General features: G+C 39.8%; 1 protein-coding gene and 2 long non-coding RNA genes across 4 annotated transcripts; all 3 read left to right on the forward strand.

Moving 5' to 3' along the window:
* Nucleotides 1–1,204: 1,204 nt before the first annotated feature.
* Nucleotides 1,205–1,912, forward strand: LOC146675359 (uncharacterized). The gene is made up of 3 exons (XR_014910661.1): nucleotides 1,205–1,371; nucleotides 1,601–1,705; nucleotides 1,811–1,912. It is a non-coding gene; the product is annotated as an uncharacterized LOC146675359 (long non-coding RNA).
* Nucleotides 1,913–3,728: 1,816 nt separating this feature from the next.
* LOC146675360 (uncharacterized) lies at nucleotides 3,729–4,709 on the forward strand. Its single transcript, XR_014910353.1, has 4 exons — nucleotides 3,729–3,859; nucleotides 4,084–4,140; nucleotides 4,439–4,543; nucleotides 4,645–4,709. It is a non-coding gene; the product is annotated as an uncharacterized LOC146675360 (long non-coding RNA).
* Nucleotides 4,710–6,971: 2,262 nt separating this feature from the next.
* On the forward strand, nucleotides 6,972–16,643 carry LOC146675361 (placenta-specific gene 8 protein-like). Of its 2 annotated transcripts, none has more exons than XM_085400419.1 (4): nucleotides 6,972–7,157; nucleotides 9,334–9,440; nucleotides 9,559–9,713; nucleotides 14,732–16,643. In XM_085400419.1, the coding sequence occupies exons 2-4, from the start codon at nucleotides 9,341–9,343 to the stop codon at nucleotides 14,888–14,890; spliced, it is 414 nt and encodes a 137-aa protein (XP_085256545.1). In that variant the 5' UTR covers nucleotides 6,972–7,157; nucleotides 9,334–9,340; the 3' UTR covers nucleotides 14,891–16,643. The 2 variants fall into 2 exon arrangements, with proteins under 2 accessions (XP_085256545.1, XP_085256546.1); XM_085400420.1 differs by lacking the exon at nucleotides 6,972–7,157 and adding an exon at nucleotides 7,728–9,238.
* Nucleotides 16,644–16,991: the final 348 nt, after the last annotated feature.

The following is a 16,991-nucleotide window of genomic DNA, read 5'->3' on the forward strand; positions in this document are numbered from 1 at the left end:
GACACGGTGAACTGCATTCATAGATAGTGATTTCTAGAAGTGTTCTTGGGTCCATGCAGTGATTTCCACGAGCGAATCATGCCTATTTTCAATGCTGTGCTGCTCGACGGCCAGAGTATCACAGACATCTAATGTTGAATGTCTTCTTTGGCCTTCTTCCTTGCGCACAGAGGTTTCTCCAGATTTTCAGAATCTTTATATATTATATAGATGATATATACTGTATTTAAATAATGTATGTTTTTTCATTCAAATACATTAAGTCAAATTCTTTCTAAACAGACAGTTTTTGTTTTATGGCAGATTCGAGAATCTTAATCTCTGCTTTCTGTATTCTGTTGTTAATAAGATATGTGCTTATAAATCATTGCATTCTGTTTTTATTTACTTATATGCAATAACCCAACTTGTTTGGAGTTGGAGTTTACATTCCCATGAATAGTAGGGTTAGTTTGTTTTTTCTGTTTGTTATTGCAAACCAGTTAACAGGGGTTTGTTTGTTTATTTGTTGCAATTTCTGCTAACATTTCATGTCATTAATGTATCAGCCATATTTGTGTAAAGCCAGAAGTCAAGACTGTTACATGAAAGCGGTAAAAAACAGTTTATGTTTATGTACTGCTTAGAAATGTCAGTAATAGTGCAGTGGTTGTTAAACACCCATACTAATCTTTAATCTGACCAAATAGCCTCCTGTGGTGTAAACTAACAATTCTGTGGTTTTAAATGCATTAAAGCTCATGTTTGGTGAGGATTAACCCCAGTGCAGAAAAGAAAACAATACTCCGGGTCACTTGCATTCAGCTCACAGTTTTTGAGAGGGTGTTATCTCCATGTTTATCACATTTTACAGGTGAGCCCATGCACAGTTGAGAGATTATCCAAGTAAAAAATTCTTAGACATGCCGAGACTGATCTGAAACACAAACTGTAGACCCCACGTGGATGCACACCGTCTGGGCAGCTATATAACTGTCGGCATAAGCAATCACCAGACTCAGAGTTCCTCATCGTCCCAACGAACACTTTAAACACTTCGGAGTAAGAAGAAACACCTTTGGCATCATGTCCAGGATCACCGCGGTAACGATCTTGCTCGTCATTCTCGTCAACAGCTTGTGCAGCAGCGCAGGTGCGCAACGATTATTCTTTTTCACTTGTTCTGCAGAGATGTAGATGTCACAGTTTTACTCTGCAACATGGCTGTAAACAGGTGACTCTGTTAAACTGTAGACTGTGACACTGGTGTTATACAGAGCTGATGGGTAAGGTATCGCTGCTCCACATGACTGATGTCTTATTTGTTATCTTCTTCCACTGCAGCTCCTTCCCATGGAGTATCCCTGTATATTCGCAAGTGCAGATGCACAGGTGAGTGACCAGTGACCACTTTCATCTTCTTTGCGTAAAAAAATGCAAAACAAACAAAAACAAATTTAAAGACACAAAACAAATATCTTAGTTCTTTGTGTTGCTATGGGCGTATGTGATGGTGTTTCCAATTGAACATTTAGGGAATTTTCTCCTAAGTTCTCTGCTATTAAAAACATTCCTTTTTTATGTGGAGACAGTTACAGTGACCAGCTGTCTTCTCTTGCAGAGATTTCCACAGGCAGGTTTAAGTGTCCCAAACCGCTCGTGCCCACAAACTACAACAAGCAGCGAGATGTGTTTAAATGCGCCTGCAAAAAAATACAAGAAGAGAGTAAGTGAAACACAATCCCGTCAAGAGAGATGTTTCTCTTTCCTGTGATAATATTCAGTAAATATACGAAGTTGTCATCATTTTTTTTCTTTTTTTGTCTTGTAGAGCGTTCAGATCTTCTGCGGTTCTGCCGTGTGATCAAGAAATACAACCTTGCTGATCTGCTCTGAGATAAAGAAGTCCAGACACTGACTAACCAAACTTAATATCCTATTACGTATGACATTAATCTTGTTATGTAGATGGTTGTGATTTTTTCTGAAATTGTAAATAAAGACAGTTATTTTTTTATTACATAGAGTCTCGTCTCCTTCTGTGTTTCCACATATTTAACTGAAAAAGCCCTCAACCTTGAAAACAAATAAAATGAACATTTTTAATATCCTATTATTCATTTTTTGTCCTTTTTTTAGTATTTTGAAATTTTAAAAACATGAAAGAGAAGCAATTATTGTTATATATGATCTGGTCTCACTCTGAAATGTGTTCATAGATTTCACAGAGACAATGACATAAATACACTGATTAATAGTGAATCATTTCTATGGAGGATTACTTGTTTCCCAGCTGCCTGGCCTCCAATCTTCATGTTGAACTATAGTAAAAGAAGTTCAGCACAAAAGTGAGAGTGGTTTCTATGTCACCCAGAGTTAAACAAGACATTAAATGGACATTTTTCCCTAAATATCATCAAAGTGTGTGTTGCTTTAATGGCAGGAATGCTTGTGAAATAAATGACTCATTTCTTCAATGCTGTTACAAAACCCTCACCACACAGGCAGGAATGTCCACTGATATATAAACTGATGATAATGTTCATTTTTTTTTTTTTAAAGGTTTATTTTTTTATGCCTTCAACTGAAAACAACAATAAAACAACAAAATCAAGACACAGAATCACTTTTCACATGTTAGCCTCACACGTCCTGTTCTTGTCTTATTGTCAGTTACTGTTAATAATCAGGTCCTACATTTCTGAGCAGACATAATATATTTTCAGGCTGCAGTATTTTTAATGCTACTCGAGCTGATTTCTGTTAGCTGTGGCCCCTGAAGAAGTAGACAAAACCTTTGTTTGATGGAGGCATCGATTCACAACTTTATCTGCCAAGACAAAGAGAAATTCAGATATCAGCACACCAGCGCTGCATATGTGGACAATAGGACCTGCCTTTGCAAATCATTTTGTGTAACTTTCAAACTTTAATAGTCATTATTTCCTTGAGTTGAAAGCACTAATGAAAACAAATGACATTAGCCCATTGTGCCAACACAGGCACACTCTCTGTCACTGAATAGTGAAGTAAAACCTGTGGGTTATAAGTCCTTTTAGAGTTTTATCTGTGAACTCCAAATCCTGCAGGTCAGCAGTGATAGCAGTCATGGGAACACAGAGGCTTGTTTTTCCAAACAATACAATCTATCTGATTTCAGATTTGTAGCAGAACTCTGCAAGCAAAGCACCATTTTGTCTCTAATGTTCATCAAAGGCTTGTAGAAGCAAGTCCACTTGGCGGTAGCCATCTTGGCAACAATTTCATGTAGTTTTTTCCAGCTAAACAAAAAAGAAGGGGTCATATCCAGAGCATTAAAACATTAAAACTCCATGTATGGAGTGTCCAATCACATCTAACAAATAAATTAACCAATAAACAGTCCAGTGCAACAAAATGTCTGGCTCATTATCATTTAGAATGTACTACCAAATGATTCTTTGGGTCTAGTGGGTCTTACACTAAACTCTCCTACACACATCTGTTCAGGATCCATTGAGTCTCTCTCTGATGAAGCCTGGTTTTAAATTTACACCTCAGTGATGCCACCGTGCAAAAATTGTTGCCAGCACTCAGTTTTCCAACGATTTGGATAAGTTCTAAGATTTTACAGATGAATCCATGCAGAGCTGAGATAGCATCTGAACAAACAAACAAGAAAACATCCCCCTTAAACATGTCAGGACTGATCTGTAAGTTCAAGCTCCTCACACCGTGTCAGCGTGGACTCACTGCGGGGGTATAAAACTCAGATCCTCGTCTTCTGCAGAAGAATCTGAACACGTCAGACGGAACAGACGAACCTTCGCCACCATGTCCAGGATCACAGGGATGACGCTGCTGCTCATCATTCTGGTCAGCAGCCTGTGTGATAGCACAGGTACATACGAGGATCATTAGTTTTGAACTTTATATGCATGGATGGTTATGTTGCTGTTTTACTCACCAACGGGACGATAACTAACTGACTCATTTTAAATGTAAACTATTGTGCACCACTGTCCGTGAGTTTGAGAGGAAATGTTACACGGGGTTGATGGATAATGTTTTACGTTCGTATAAATGATTTCTCACTTGTTTGCTTTTCTTTTTCACTGAGGGCAGAGTCTGCTGCTCAGTCTGGTGTGACCAAACAGGATATTCTCAGATGCAGATGCACAAGTAAGTTACCAGCAGTTTTGGCCTGTATGGCCTGTATTTGTATAGCGCTTTTACAAAACCCATTACAGTTTTGTTTGGTAATGTCATTGTTGCAGTTGTAACTGCAACAAAACACACAAACACCAACATTGCAGTCCTCAGGGCTGCTATGATGCTACATTGAAGTGTGTCCTATCTTGAAAAGATCGACTGCAAATCTGTGCCGTTGTAAACGTTACCATGATGCCACATAAAGTTGGTTAACTGGCAATGACTGGAGTGAAATGGTTTCAGTGACCACCTCTATTCTCTCTTGCAGAGTCTTTCAGGGGCAAACTTAGGTGTCCCCAACCACTCCTACCCACAGACAGCAAAGAGAAACAGGCTCTGAACAAATGCCTCTGCAGCTCAGGAAAACAAGGCAGTAAGTGAAATGCAGTCATGTTTGTTTGAGGTTCATGTTTCCTGTAATAATGTTCAGTAAAGATATTTAAGTTGGTGTTGTTTAATTTTTGTCTTTTGTAGAGCGTCCAGACCTTCTGCGATTCTGCCACAGAAGTGTGTTTGGGGGAGCTGCTACACCCCTCTGACATAAATCAGTGGAATTATAAACAAACTTGATATAAAATTACATTTTGTATGATATTAATCTTTTTATATGTTTGTGAATTTTCTACTGCTGTAAATAAAAAAACAGATCTTCATCAGAGTTTTGTGTTCATATTGTTGTATGTATTATTATATTATTTTTTTGGTTCCATCATATATTTACAAAAAATGAGATCAGTTTCAGTTCTTCCATTCAAAATTACATTAAAGTTAAAGGAAAAGGGAAGGATTTTCCCTGATGTCATTAAAGCACGTATAGCTTTGAAGCCATGTGATGGTTATGAAACTGTGGTTATGTCTCAATGAAACAATCGCCACTGTTACATAGAATTATGCCTTTTTGTCTCCACACTGCATTCTTTTTCATTTTTCTAATTATTCAGTTCAGTTATTTTATTTCTATAGCGCCACAAAGTTGTCTCAAGGAGCTTTATACTTTTTTATAACAGGATATAGAATTATTCCAGCCTGTCCCCCTTTTCAGTTCTCATCTTGTTTCTTCTTGTCAGTTCATACTGTTAATAGTCAGGTCGTATATTTTTAAAGAGACGACTATGCAAAAGGTTTGAGGCTCCTCTCATTTCTTTACATTTTTCAAGGAAAAAAGGAAATAGTCATAGTGAGTTGAAATATGTTCAAACATAGGTGGGAACACAATATATACTTGTATACAATATACAAGTCAAACTAAATGAGTCAAAACCAGATGACAATTCTAATGAGCTTGAAAGTCAGAATTTGGTATGGCTGGTTTTATCCTTCAACACAGACTGAACTTTGTTGGGCAGCTTTCTTGTAATTTCTTTAAGTAGTCTTCAGGAATAGTTCTCAGGCTTCTTGAATGACATCCAAAGCTCTTCTTTGGATGTTTGCTGCCTTTTGTTCCATTCTCTGTCAAGATGATCCCACATTGTTTCAGTAATGTTGAGGTCCAAGCTCTGGAGAGGCCAATTCATGACTGATAGTCTTCCATTGTGTGTTTCTTTCTGTCCAGGTAGGCTTTGACTGGATTAGATCATAATCATGTTGCAAATTATCAATCAGTTTCTTTCCAGATGGCCCCAAAAGGTTGATTCTGTTCATCTGGATGTAGCATCCAATGAATTGTTTATGAGGTTGGGGAAACCTGCAGTCAGCTGAGACTGAAGAAGTCAATTGGATCATTTAAGAAACGTTTCTCCCACTGAAAACGTTACGTCCAGATGAACAGAATCAACCTTTTGGGATTTACTTACTTAGATGATTGAGCATGCATCAAGAGTGTCTAGATGCTCTTGCATGTTAGATTAAAGACTGACAGTAAATTTCAATGTTTATAATTCTGTCAATTTTGAATAGCACCAACACCACTGTCTAAAATGCAGCTCCAAACCATGACAACCATGGTTTACAGATGGCTGTAAAACCCTGTTGTGCCTCTCCTTCCCTTTTCTGTTCATGCTAAAAATTTTGTTGCATTTGTTGAACTACATTGGACAGTTTTTGCTGTGACGTTTAGATGGTAGAGTCAGAATTTGATATAAACACCATGAAATTGGGGATTTTACTGGAATTTTGCTTTCTAAGTTTAAACTAAGAAAATAGGTGTTTCCCAAAATGACAAAGTCTAGCTTTGCTTTATTTCACAACTATTGCGTTTTGGTTGTGAAATGAGAACATTACTCTGTGGGCCTGTGAAATATTAAGTACAGTATTACAACAGATCACCACAGTATAAAACACAATATGAGACTGAGTTATTTTTAGTGCTTTCTATCTTCTATGAAAATATTAACGCCCTTCTCACCATCCCCCTCTCTTCTTTTCTAGCTATTTCTTGTCAGTTGTGCTGTCAATAATCTCCATTTTCTTATATTTTTCATACCCACCTGTTTACTGCCTACGAGGAATGTCACCTCTTTTAATCTCTTTTATGATCATTCGTCTCAGCTTTAGCCCTGATGCAAGAGAAGAACAGGTTCTGTGTGATAAGGGTAAGCGTTAGTGAATGGGCCTTTCCTGTTAAATGTTTTGCACACTTCAACAAGAAATGAGAAATCAGATATCATAGTGGAGACATTGTTTGTGGTGAAATGGTTTACCAAGAAGAATCACTGGAAACCCTGTTCGGATGGTGAAATTCCAAACTACTAATTTTCTAAATTAGAGGTGTTGAGTTATGCAATCGTTTTATTTTACACAGCTTCCTACAAATTTTCGTGTCTAAACTACTTTTTACACTTTAACCAACCTCTCACTGGACTCAGCACACTGCAGGTCAGCAAAAAGGCCTGTTTGTCTCGTTTCACCCATATTTACACCAAAACATTACAGTCAGGTGGTGACTTATGAGCAGCATTCAGATATGTAAGTAAAATAGGGAAGAGTAAAAGAAAGAAAAAGTGAAAAAGAGTAGAGCACAAAACTTGGCTTACAACGGTTTGGATAAGGTGAGTCATCTATTCTATCATGTCTGGTTGAACATTTCCACACTCTCTGGAACAGCAATGTGAATTATTCCTCAGACGGAAGGCTGCCTGTAACCCGGTCTGCTCCTGAGCAGAGTTCTAGTGGAATATTTTATCTCCTCGGGGACTGAAATGTGGCTGAAGAGATAAAGCTAAATAACAGCTTATGTTAGAAGACAGCAGTGTTTAATACTTTAATGAGTGAGGGACAGCTTGCTCCTGAGGTCACAAACAAAAAGTTTGCTAGTTTGTACATCTGTACCTGTTTTTTTGTTTGTTTGGGGGTTTTTTTGCTGCTGTGTAGAGAAGTTAATCTGCGTGGTTTATGCTGGGGCATAAATAAACAAAGTAAAAAATAACTCATTGCTACAATAACTGCAAAAATGTTCACAGGTGTTTATTTTCCTAATTCCTAAGCTATTGATAATATAATTTCATTTTTGAATGAGGGAATGTCTCATTTCTGTGGTGACCTCCCGACTCAGGGAGTTTTATACTTTGTGGATCAGGCAGGGGTCGGGGTGGAAATCCTGGTGACCCTGAGCCTGGTTTCTGGTTAGATCTGGCTTTAGGAGTATGAAATATGACTTCTGGTAGAAGAGGTGGTGAGCAGGAGTAGGTAGACTTGTATTTGTCCAGTTTGGTACCTGCAGATTGGGTTTTTCCACCCCCACTGGATTAGAGAATTGCTTCTGTGTGCCTTGGACCTGGATCCTGGAACAGGTCCTGACTGTCATTTGTGCTCATGTGCCATATCATGTTTGTACTCAACCTTCTTGGAGTCCCTGGGCAATATGTTTGAAGGTACGCATGATGGGGACACTATTGTTCAGCTGGACTGCTTCAGTGCTCACATGGACAATGACGGTGTGATTAGGAGGGAAGACCTGAGTGATCTGAATTCACATGGTGTTTTCTTGTTGCACTTCTGTGCTAACCACAGTGTGTCAATTACAAACACTGTATTTGAGCATAAGACTGTCCATATGTGCACTTGGCACCAGGATGCCCTAAGACACAGTTTGAGGATTGATTTTGTAATCTTATCATTAAACCTGCGACCATGTATGTATTAGACATTTTGGTAAAGAGAGAAACAGGCATCAGCTGATTGCCACCTGGTGTTGAGTTGGATCAGGCGGCAGTGGGAGATGCTGGAGAAACCTGGTTTACTCTATGTACAGTAAAGGCTCTTAAGGAGTGTCTGGGAAAAACCTGCTCCACAGGATCTTCAAATCCCAGCTTTGGTAAAGCTTTGAGAGCATTCCAAGGGTCCACAATGAGTCCCTCATATCGTGCACCTCTGTTGCCAAAGCTGATTTATGGAGCTGTGGCTCCAAGATAGTTGATGTCTGAGTGGCAGTAAAACCCCAAACCAGATAGACCACAGAGGTGAAGGTAGCAGCTAAGATGAAGAAGGAGTCCTGTGAAGTGTGGGACTCTGGAGGCAGTTGACAATATAACCCTGGCAGTAGCTAAAGCAAAGACTTGGTCAACTTCAAGGTATTTCTAGCTAATCATCAGATGAAAGAGGAAGGGGTAGTGACTTCCTCCTCACACTGCATAGAGTGGGCAAGGACAGCTAACCTCAAATTAGAGAGTATAATTTGGTGGTAGAAAGAATGATGTCTTCAATCCCACTTACACACCTTCTGCAGTGGTCCGGGACAAAGGGAGATGAATTGAACCTCATGTTCAGAAGGAGCAATGTAGTCCAACCACCCTTTGTAGCTTGGTCATATGGGAGGGGCTTAGAGTAGAGCCAGTACTCCTTCACACTGAAAGGAGCCAATTGAGGTAATTAGTGCATCTGATCAGGGTGACTCCTTGATGCCTCCTAGGTGAGGTGTTTCCTACCATGTGCTACCGGGAGAAGGATAGAGGGCAGATTCAGGATAGTATCTCTCCACGACGCTGGCAAGATTAAATCTCTTGGTTGGCATGGGAATGCTTCTTCAGTGTCCCCACAGATGATCTTGGGAGAGGAAATATCAGGGTATCTCTGCTCTGACCCAAACTTGAATAAACAACAGAAAATGGATAGATGGACTAAACTTCATCATGTAATGAGCATCGTCAAGGAATTTATTTGCAATTATAATATAGTTCTCTTCTTATCTTTTATCTTCTAATGTTAATCCACTTTTCTTTTGAATAGTTCAATAATGTTGCGACAGGTGGTACAGGTTCAGCCACAGAGCACGGTTCAAGAGGAAGGGCAATGGAGCACTGGTCTGTGTGAGTGCTACAAAGACATGGGCGACTGTAAGTATATTAAATTATTACATTGTCTTTGCTGATCCCCAGTGATTGACTGATAGTTGGATTGAACTCTTATTACCTGTCAGTGATTTAATATAGTGTATTTATGTAATCTATGCAGGCTGTTTTGCCCTGTGCTGCCTCCCAGTCTTTACCTGTAAAGTGACTAGTGCAGTGGGAGCTTGCCCCTGCCTACCTCTGCTGGACTGTATAGGCTGTGTACCACCAGCCTCTCTTGCCATGAGGGCGTCTGTCAGGCAGCGATATGGCATAAAGGTACTAGAAAACAGCATAACTGTTGCCTTTTTTTTTTTTTTTTTTAGAAAAAAACAAAAACAAACCCATAAAATTGTTTCCTGATGAAATTCTAAGATATACCACACTCAAATCATATGAGATTCACATGAGATTTTAAAATAAAACCTGTGAGGTCTAAGCATCTCTAATCGCACTACCCACATAGCAAGCAGGTCTGACCCAGATCTGGCATCAAGCTGGCACTTCTGACTGATCAGTGTTATGGCAGGATGTTATGTCAACCAGATGTGGGGCAGGTCTGGCAATGATGGCACTATTTATGTTCCTATTTTCCTATTTTAGTTAGAAGACCCAAATGCCATGTTGCAATACTGTACTGCTACGGTAGCCAACGTTTCAAATGCAGGTTGGACAGGTTTGTGAGTGTACACTTTATCAAAAACCTAGTGACGGTTTACTCATCTTTGCTAGTTGGTGGCTGTAGCTCAGGCGGTAGAGCAGGTTGCCTACTGATTGGAAGGTTAATGGTTCGATCCCTGGCTCCTCCAGTCTGCATGTCAAGAGTGTGAATGTGTATGAATCTAGTTAGAAAGTAATCCAGGAGAGTAGAAAAGCTCTGCGTAAGAGTCAGTCCACTCTACTCTGTCTGAATAGAGTTTCATTGTGTTACTTTTGCATTATTATGTTCCGGCACATGTTGTTATTAGATGGCTTGATTAAGGTAAACATTAGGCTGACATCTGGGGCCAGAACTGAAATTGTTCTGGGCCAGCACAGGGCTAGCAGTATGTCTGCAACTGGCCCGTGGCTGCACACAACTTACACATGGCCCACATACTGCAATGAATGATGGCCCTTTGGTGGCCCAGATCAGGTTTGCCAGAGGTAATCCACACATGGGCCAGCACAGGACCACCAGTGTGTCTGCAACTGGCCTTGTGCTGGCCCATGTGTGGGCCACCTCTGGCAAACCAGGTCTGGGCCGCCAAAGGGCCGTCATTCTTTGCGGTATGTGGGCCATGTGTAAGCACATTGTGTGGGCCAGATCCGGCCCATACCAATTTTGCTATGTTGGTAGGGGCAGCTAGCTTCTCTGAGCCTCACCAAAACATTAATAATAGAATTAATAATAAAATTAAACATTAATGACAAAAAAAAAATCTCAGTATATGTATATTTGAAATAAGTAAACCTCCAGTAACACTCACATAACACTTACATAATACAACCTAAAGAAATATGCACAAATAGATATTTTAGTTCATGTCTTCCAGTCAGTCTCAAATTTGGAACTTTATAGCCTAAGGCGCTGGAGAAATTGTGCCTTAGACTGTAAAGTTCCAAGGTGGGTCTTTGTAGCAGTTTTGTAATTATTTGATTCAAGTTCTTATTTCTTCCAGTGTTTGGGCTTAAATCCTATCCAAATCAATTTTTAATGGACAATGGAGTGGTGGCAAATGTTTTTTCTTTCTTTTTTTGAGGTAGAAATGACTGTCTTTGACTGACAAGATGAAGTACTAAGCTAAAGTTATAACTCAGTGCTAGCAAGCTTTGGTTTCAAAGAGACAGTAACTATTTACTGCTAAGATACAGATAAAATACTCGATACTCACATTTTAGTGAGTCCAGAGCTCCAGAGGTTGCTGCTTAGTAAACACAAATGGTTAGTTAATGAAAAGTAACATTTTGCTAATGCTAATAAGGCTAACAATCACATAGAAAGGCTACATGTCTCGTTGTCCTGGACACTACAAGTTTTTTAAATTCCCCTAAAAAGACTGACACCATGTCTTCCAAAATATATTTTCCCATGTGCTTCACTGGTGATAATATTCGAAACCACTATCTGAACCTGGGGAGCTGCTTTTCACTTCACACAGAGAGGACAGATGGTTTGAAAGAGGAGTGAAAGAAGCCATCTATGTCCACTGTGAGCGACCATCTTTGAACAGAGGCGGGGGTTTACGACACCAACTCTCTGCCATCTATAATCCAGTTTTGAGATCCCTTCCCAGACGCCTTAACACCCACTCACATCCTGGGCCATCTGACCTCAGGAATTCGCATGATAAGGTGGGGCCAGGTTTCACAATGAACACACCCGAAACTCTGGCTGATTGGGACCCACACCCAGTTTCACACCTTGGCTCAGGCGATTAGAGGATCATCAGGGGGTCCTTTTGTCCCTCTGTGGGGGGAAACTCCCACTAGGTTTATATCTGGGACTCTCCACCATTTAACCTTAGAACTGAAGAAGCTTCTCGGATGAGAGGTGAAACGTCTTCAAGCAACTTAAAGAAGTCCAGACGCTTTTCTTTGCAATCTCCTTTGACTACGATGACCTGGATGACTGAGAACCTTCACAGATGTATTAATAAAACTTAGCTGTTCTGCAAAACATATGTGGGTCTGTATTGTTGTATAAGCGGGTTTCAGTGTTTCCCTCACTTCTTCTGTTGGCCGTATTTAACAGGATGTAGGCATATTCTGTTTAAATTCAGTGTTGGACACTGATGTGATTAAAGCTTTTGTCACAGTTTCCTCAGTGAATAAATGATAGAGCCGTTTACCACAGGGCTCTTCCATGTTCAGTCTGGAAGACAAGTTAAACTTTACTCTAACTGTTAGCGATTATAAAGTCTTTCATTCAAATGAAAGAATCTATCCCTGCAGCTGTAGTTGATGTCATGATAAACAGAATGTGACTGATTGCTTCCCAATGCAGCGCATTGTGTCCCCAGCTCAATTACACAGAGCTGCTGGGCCTTTGCATAATTCTGACTGTAGCTGAGGAGATTGAGGTATATAAGTGATGAATCACAATAACAGCACACAGGAGAAATAGATCCAACGTCACTACGTGCTATCGTAATGACACCAGTTATTACTTGAGCAACGCAAACATCATTGTTAGTCTGTGCGGTAACATTAGATATTTGTTAATTATTAAATAAATAAGCGTGCATAACTGCCATGAATAAACAAATGAATAAACAACTAAGTACTGAATTGCTCCGGCACCCACCTACTGCCTCACTGCTGTGTTTGTCCACACTGTGCACTCATCCACCTGGATGTGTGAACACAGACTCCTGATAGACATCAGGTCGCCGTCACTGATCAGTGCTCAGCTAATATGAAACAGCTGTTTCCCATGCAAACAACAAATGTTCAGTTTGATGTGGGATAAGGCCAGCCTGTCCTTTCTGGGACAGTGAAGAAAAGGAGAGATATGGTGGGAGTGGTTGAAGGCCAGCAAGGCAGATGCTGGAGCGCTGCCATCGGAGAGAAGGAGGTGGTTGGTAATGTTGGCTTTAATGGAGGTGGAGTGGGCTGTCAGTGGCTGTCAATACCGCAGAGCATGAGCTAGGAGGGTGCCAAAAATTCTTATGAAAACAAGTCCCAGCATGTAGGCTGTTTGTGAAACAAGGCAACTATTCTCTCATAAGAGAAAAGAGATAAGGCCTTAACGGTACATACCATGAAAATAAAACTTCCTTACATACGCTGACGTTCAGAGCCATCTTTCTGTAAAAATTAAATATATTTATCCCGCTATGTTTCTTCAGTTACCCCCAGTTTCACTGTTCATAGACATTCATGGTTCCCAGAGAATCACTGGAGTAGACACTGGTGATTGCCAAGGCCAGCAGGATTTCTTGTAGTGCTACTATGAGATTCACATTTTAGATGAACTGTCTAATAAATGGACTCGCATGGAATTTGGTACAACTTGTTCTCATTATTTTTTGGGCTTGAAAGTGAAATATCTTAATTTTTATCTGATGTATTGCCAGGGACTTGTCAAAATACCCGCAAAAGTCTTTCAACTGCGGAAACACATCAAACGTGGCCGAGCTGTTGAATTCTCCAGTTTTTCTTTCACTTGTCTTTTATCATTAGCATGACACTGACGTAGTTTATAGCGAAAAATCTGTCTGATGTGTACCCTGAAAGTGTTTGTAATTTGTGTTTATCAGATGTCGGTAACAGTTTATGGCTGGCATGAGCATGAGCTGGCAAGTCTTCTAACCAACCATATTTCTTAGTGTTAAAAAGGTTTAGTCTGCTTTGCTGGCTAGAAACAAAGAGTTGAAGGGAAGACAAATGCTCTTTTGGAGTTTTTCTGTAGGAGTACAGTGTACTTTCCTCCTTTTGTCAGTTCTGTACAAAAGGTTTGCATTGGACTTCAAGAATTCTGGCCCTAATCTATGAGCACATGCAACTAATAGATCACTTGATGATCTACAAAGCAAAAACTTGTTTAGCTGTATCCATAAACCACAGAGGTGCAGTGCACAGACTAATGTATCTGTTAATCAAAACAGAAGAACAGGACTTCATTTGCCAAAACTTCCCAGACCCACACAAAACTTCCAATTAGGCCTAATACAGTCTGTCTGTTGGTAAAGGTCATATTACATCATAATCAAGCCAAAATGAAGTTAGAAGTTTAACTTACACAAGGCTAGACCTGCTGTTCTAGAGTGAGGAGTGATAGTAGGGAAAGAAAACCGACAGAAACTGGCCTCAAAGTTGCTCTGCTGACTCAGTATCATGAAGGGAAAAATCACATGCCGTAGCTGTGCATGGAATGAACATCGGCTGTTTTGCTGTTTCTCAGACTTTATTGATTTATCAAATCTCACCCACCAGCATTTTCATCCTGACATTACTGACAAGTCCTTTCTCTGTTGCTATGAGCAAAGACTTGGCTGCAAGAAAGCCGATGTCCTCAGAGAAAGGATTCTCACTGAAACACAAGAACACTTAGTACTCATGCACTGACAAAGATACTGCCTGCTTTTATCCACACTACATGCATTTTTGAAATCTGGCCTTCTTTGTCAAAAAGAAATGTTGCAAAACTATAATGTAAATATTTGACTCTATTTGTAGTCTAACTTTAAGTAATCGTGCTGGTTTACTGCAGTACCAATCTGCTGCATGGCGTTTCTTTCACACCTAAATGCAAATGTTCACCTTTTGTTTGAGCCTCCCACTTGCGTTCAGGCTTCTCTTCGTGTGTCTCACAGGGGAGTGTGTGGAGCGACTGTCTGTATGGTTGCTGCTGCTATCCGCTATCTTGGCTCCAGATCTCCAGAGAGCTGAAAAGAAGAGCAGCATCCCACGCCTCTTCTTCTTCAGCCAGATACACCCATCTAACATCCCTGCAGGGGGCGCACTTGGTCTAGACACATCTAAAACTGACTTTCTCCCCACAGTGTGTCCTCCAGAGTACAGGAGTTGATTTAATCACATTTCCTCTGCTCTGGAGCCACTCCCGGTTACCTCAGAGAATTCAGCAGGGACACAATGCGTCCTGCGGAGAGGAAAGTTCAGTTTGTCCCAAGATGAAGTGAAAGAGCTGTGATAAAAAGGCATTTCAATATCAGAGCCGGGGCTTTGTGTTCCTTTAAGTAACTACTTTGATTGTGAGATTATATTCTTTCACTGGTGGAAACTAATAGAGCTCAACTCTACAAACAATTTCTTTTCAGTAACCTTGGAAGATATAGCTTCTCTTATGATGATAAGTGTATGTAAGAAAGTGTTCTTCTCTTTCCTAATGATAAGGTAGATTTGGGGGTTTCAGGGATTTCAGGGTTCAGCTGGCAGTACTTCTGTGCACATAGCGAGTACTATTTATGCACATTGCTGTATTAATGTAGCATTTTTAGTGAAGTGAAACTTGTTATTGTTCTATACATGCAAGACACTACAACATACTGATGGTGTAAGCACTATAAATACATATATGGATATGTAAACACTGGACATTGTTATCATAACGTCACCATTTGGTTTCATTCGAGGTGAGAAGTTCACAATGTGCATCTTTGTTTCTTTAAACCTTTTTAAGTGACAGACACTTGTGAATCACAAGGTAGCCACACGCTAATGCATGCTTCACTTTATTATTTATTCTACTCTAAATCGGGCCATAATTTACAAAATGAACACCATGCTGCAATGTTACGTCGCAATGTTATGTACAATGACATGAATTTTATCACTTGAGAAAATGTCTTTATAAACTGTTATTATGGGTTTCATGCAAAGAGAAGAGAGCTTTTATCTACAGTCCTAATTTAATGCTATTTTTGACACCATCTTCATATTAAGTGCTCACCTTCTAGAAGAATGAAGGAAACACAAACTACACAGAACGTTATTTATGAGCAAAAATGCATCTGTTTTTGGTTAATAATGATTATATGGCAATGCTGTTTATACTGAATGTACATATCAAATTAAGATTTTGAGATGAAACCAGTCATCCATATTTGTGTCTTCTTATCTAGTTCAGTTTGGTTTAGTGAGTGGGCTGTTGGGGAAGAATTGAAGAATGTCAAATATTTCCATTTTGCTTCTGTAAACTCTTTGATTATTCACTGTAAATATTCTGTTTCACCGCTAATATTCCATTTCCTGTGCATATCTATTTAGCTGATCTCTGTGTCGCTGCTAAATATTTAGTGTTGGATTGTTTCAGTGACTCGTAATAAATGCTAAATGTTGTAAAGCTGATTTTAAAACAATAGTGTGATGTGAATCCAAGGAAATGCCCAAGTCAACAACTTGTCAGTGAATTTGATGAAGAACACTTGCAGTATTCAAAATATGGGCACGGAGCCACATGCCACTGCTCCGCAGTACTCCTTTGTTCTACTCTATATCCCTTTAAAGGTTTAAACATGTAATTTTTATCAGCATTTTACGCGTAAGCATCAACTTTGAGTTGGATTTTACCCACATGCTAAATCAGCATAATTTGAGAAGCTGCTGATTTAGCAACTCTCGTTCATGCATTTTGACCTTAAAGTTTTTCTGTCTTAATGTTTTGTCAACATCCTTAATCACGCCCGCATGGTTAAAAACACGGGGACTCAGGGGCTGGTGTGTGTTGTGGTGTGACAAATATTGAATAAAATGGCTCAAACCTATGATCCCTGGACCCGCCGTGTCTCATTCACACCACATGTTTCTATTTAGGTACACCAGTTCCATTTAAGAGGAACATTCCAACCTAACCTTTACCCTAAATGGGTTACTGGGCGATTTGTTAGATGTTAACGTTAAGTTATTTATGATGATGAGGAGGGTATGAATTAGTGTATTTCTCTGATTTACTCACGTTGCCACTGCCATGTGTGAACACATAGCATTGAGGTTTTGAGGGCACCTTTGCCATCATGTGAAGCATCCACCAAATATGGCCAGATGGTCATTACATCCCCCGGCCTCTGTCATGACCTCTATAACCAACCTGTGAGCCTCTGGCATCTGCAGCTG

Source organism: Rhamphochromis longiceps, linkage group LG3 (genome assembly GCF_057381845.1).
Source record: "Rhamphochromis longiceps isolate RC_006_pf linkage group LG3, R_longiceps_female_GT1.1, whole genome shotgun sequence".
NCBI classification, from domain to species: Eukaryota; Metazoa; Chordata; class Actinopteri; order Cichliformes; family Cichlidae; genus Rhamphochromis; species Rhamphochromis longiceps.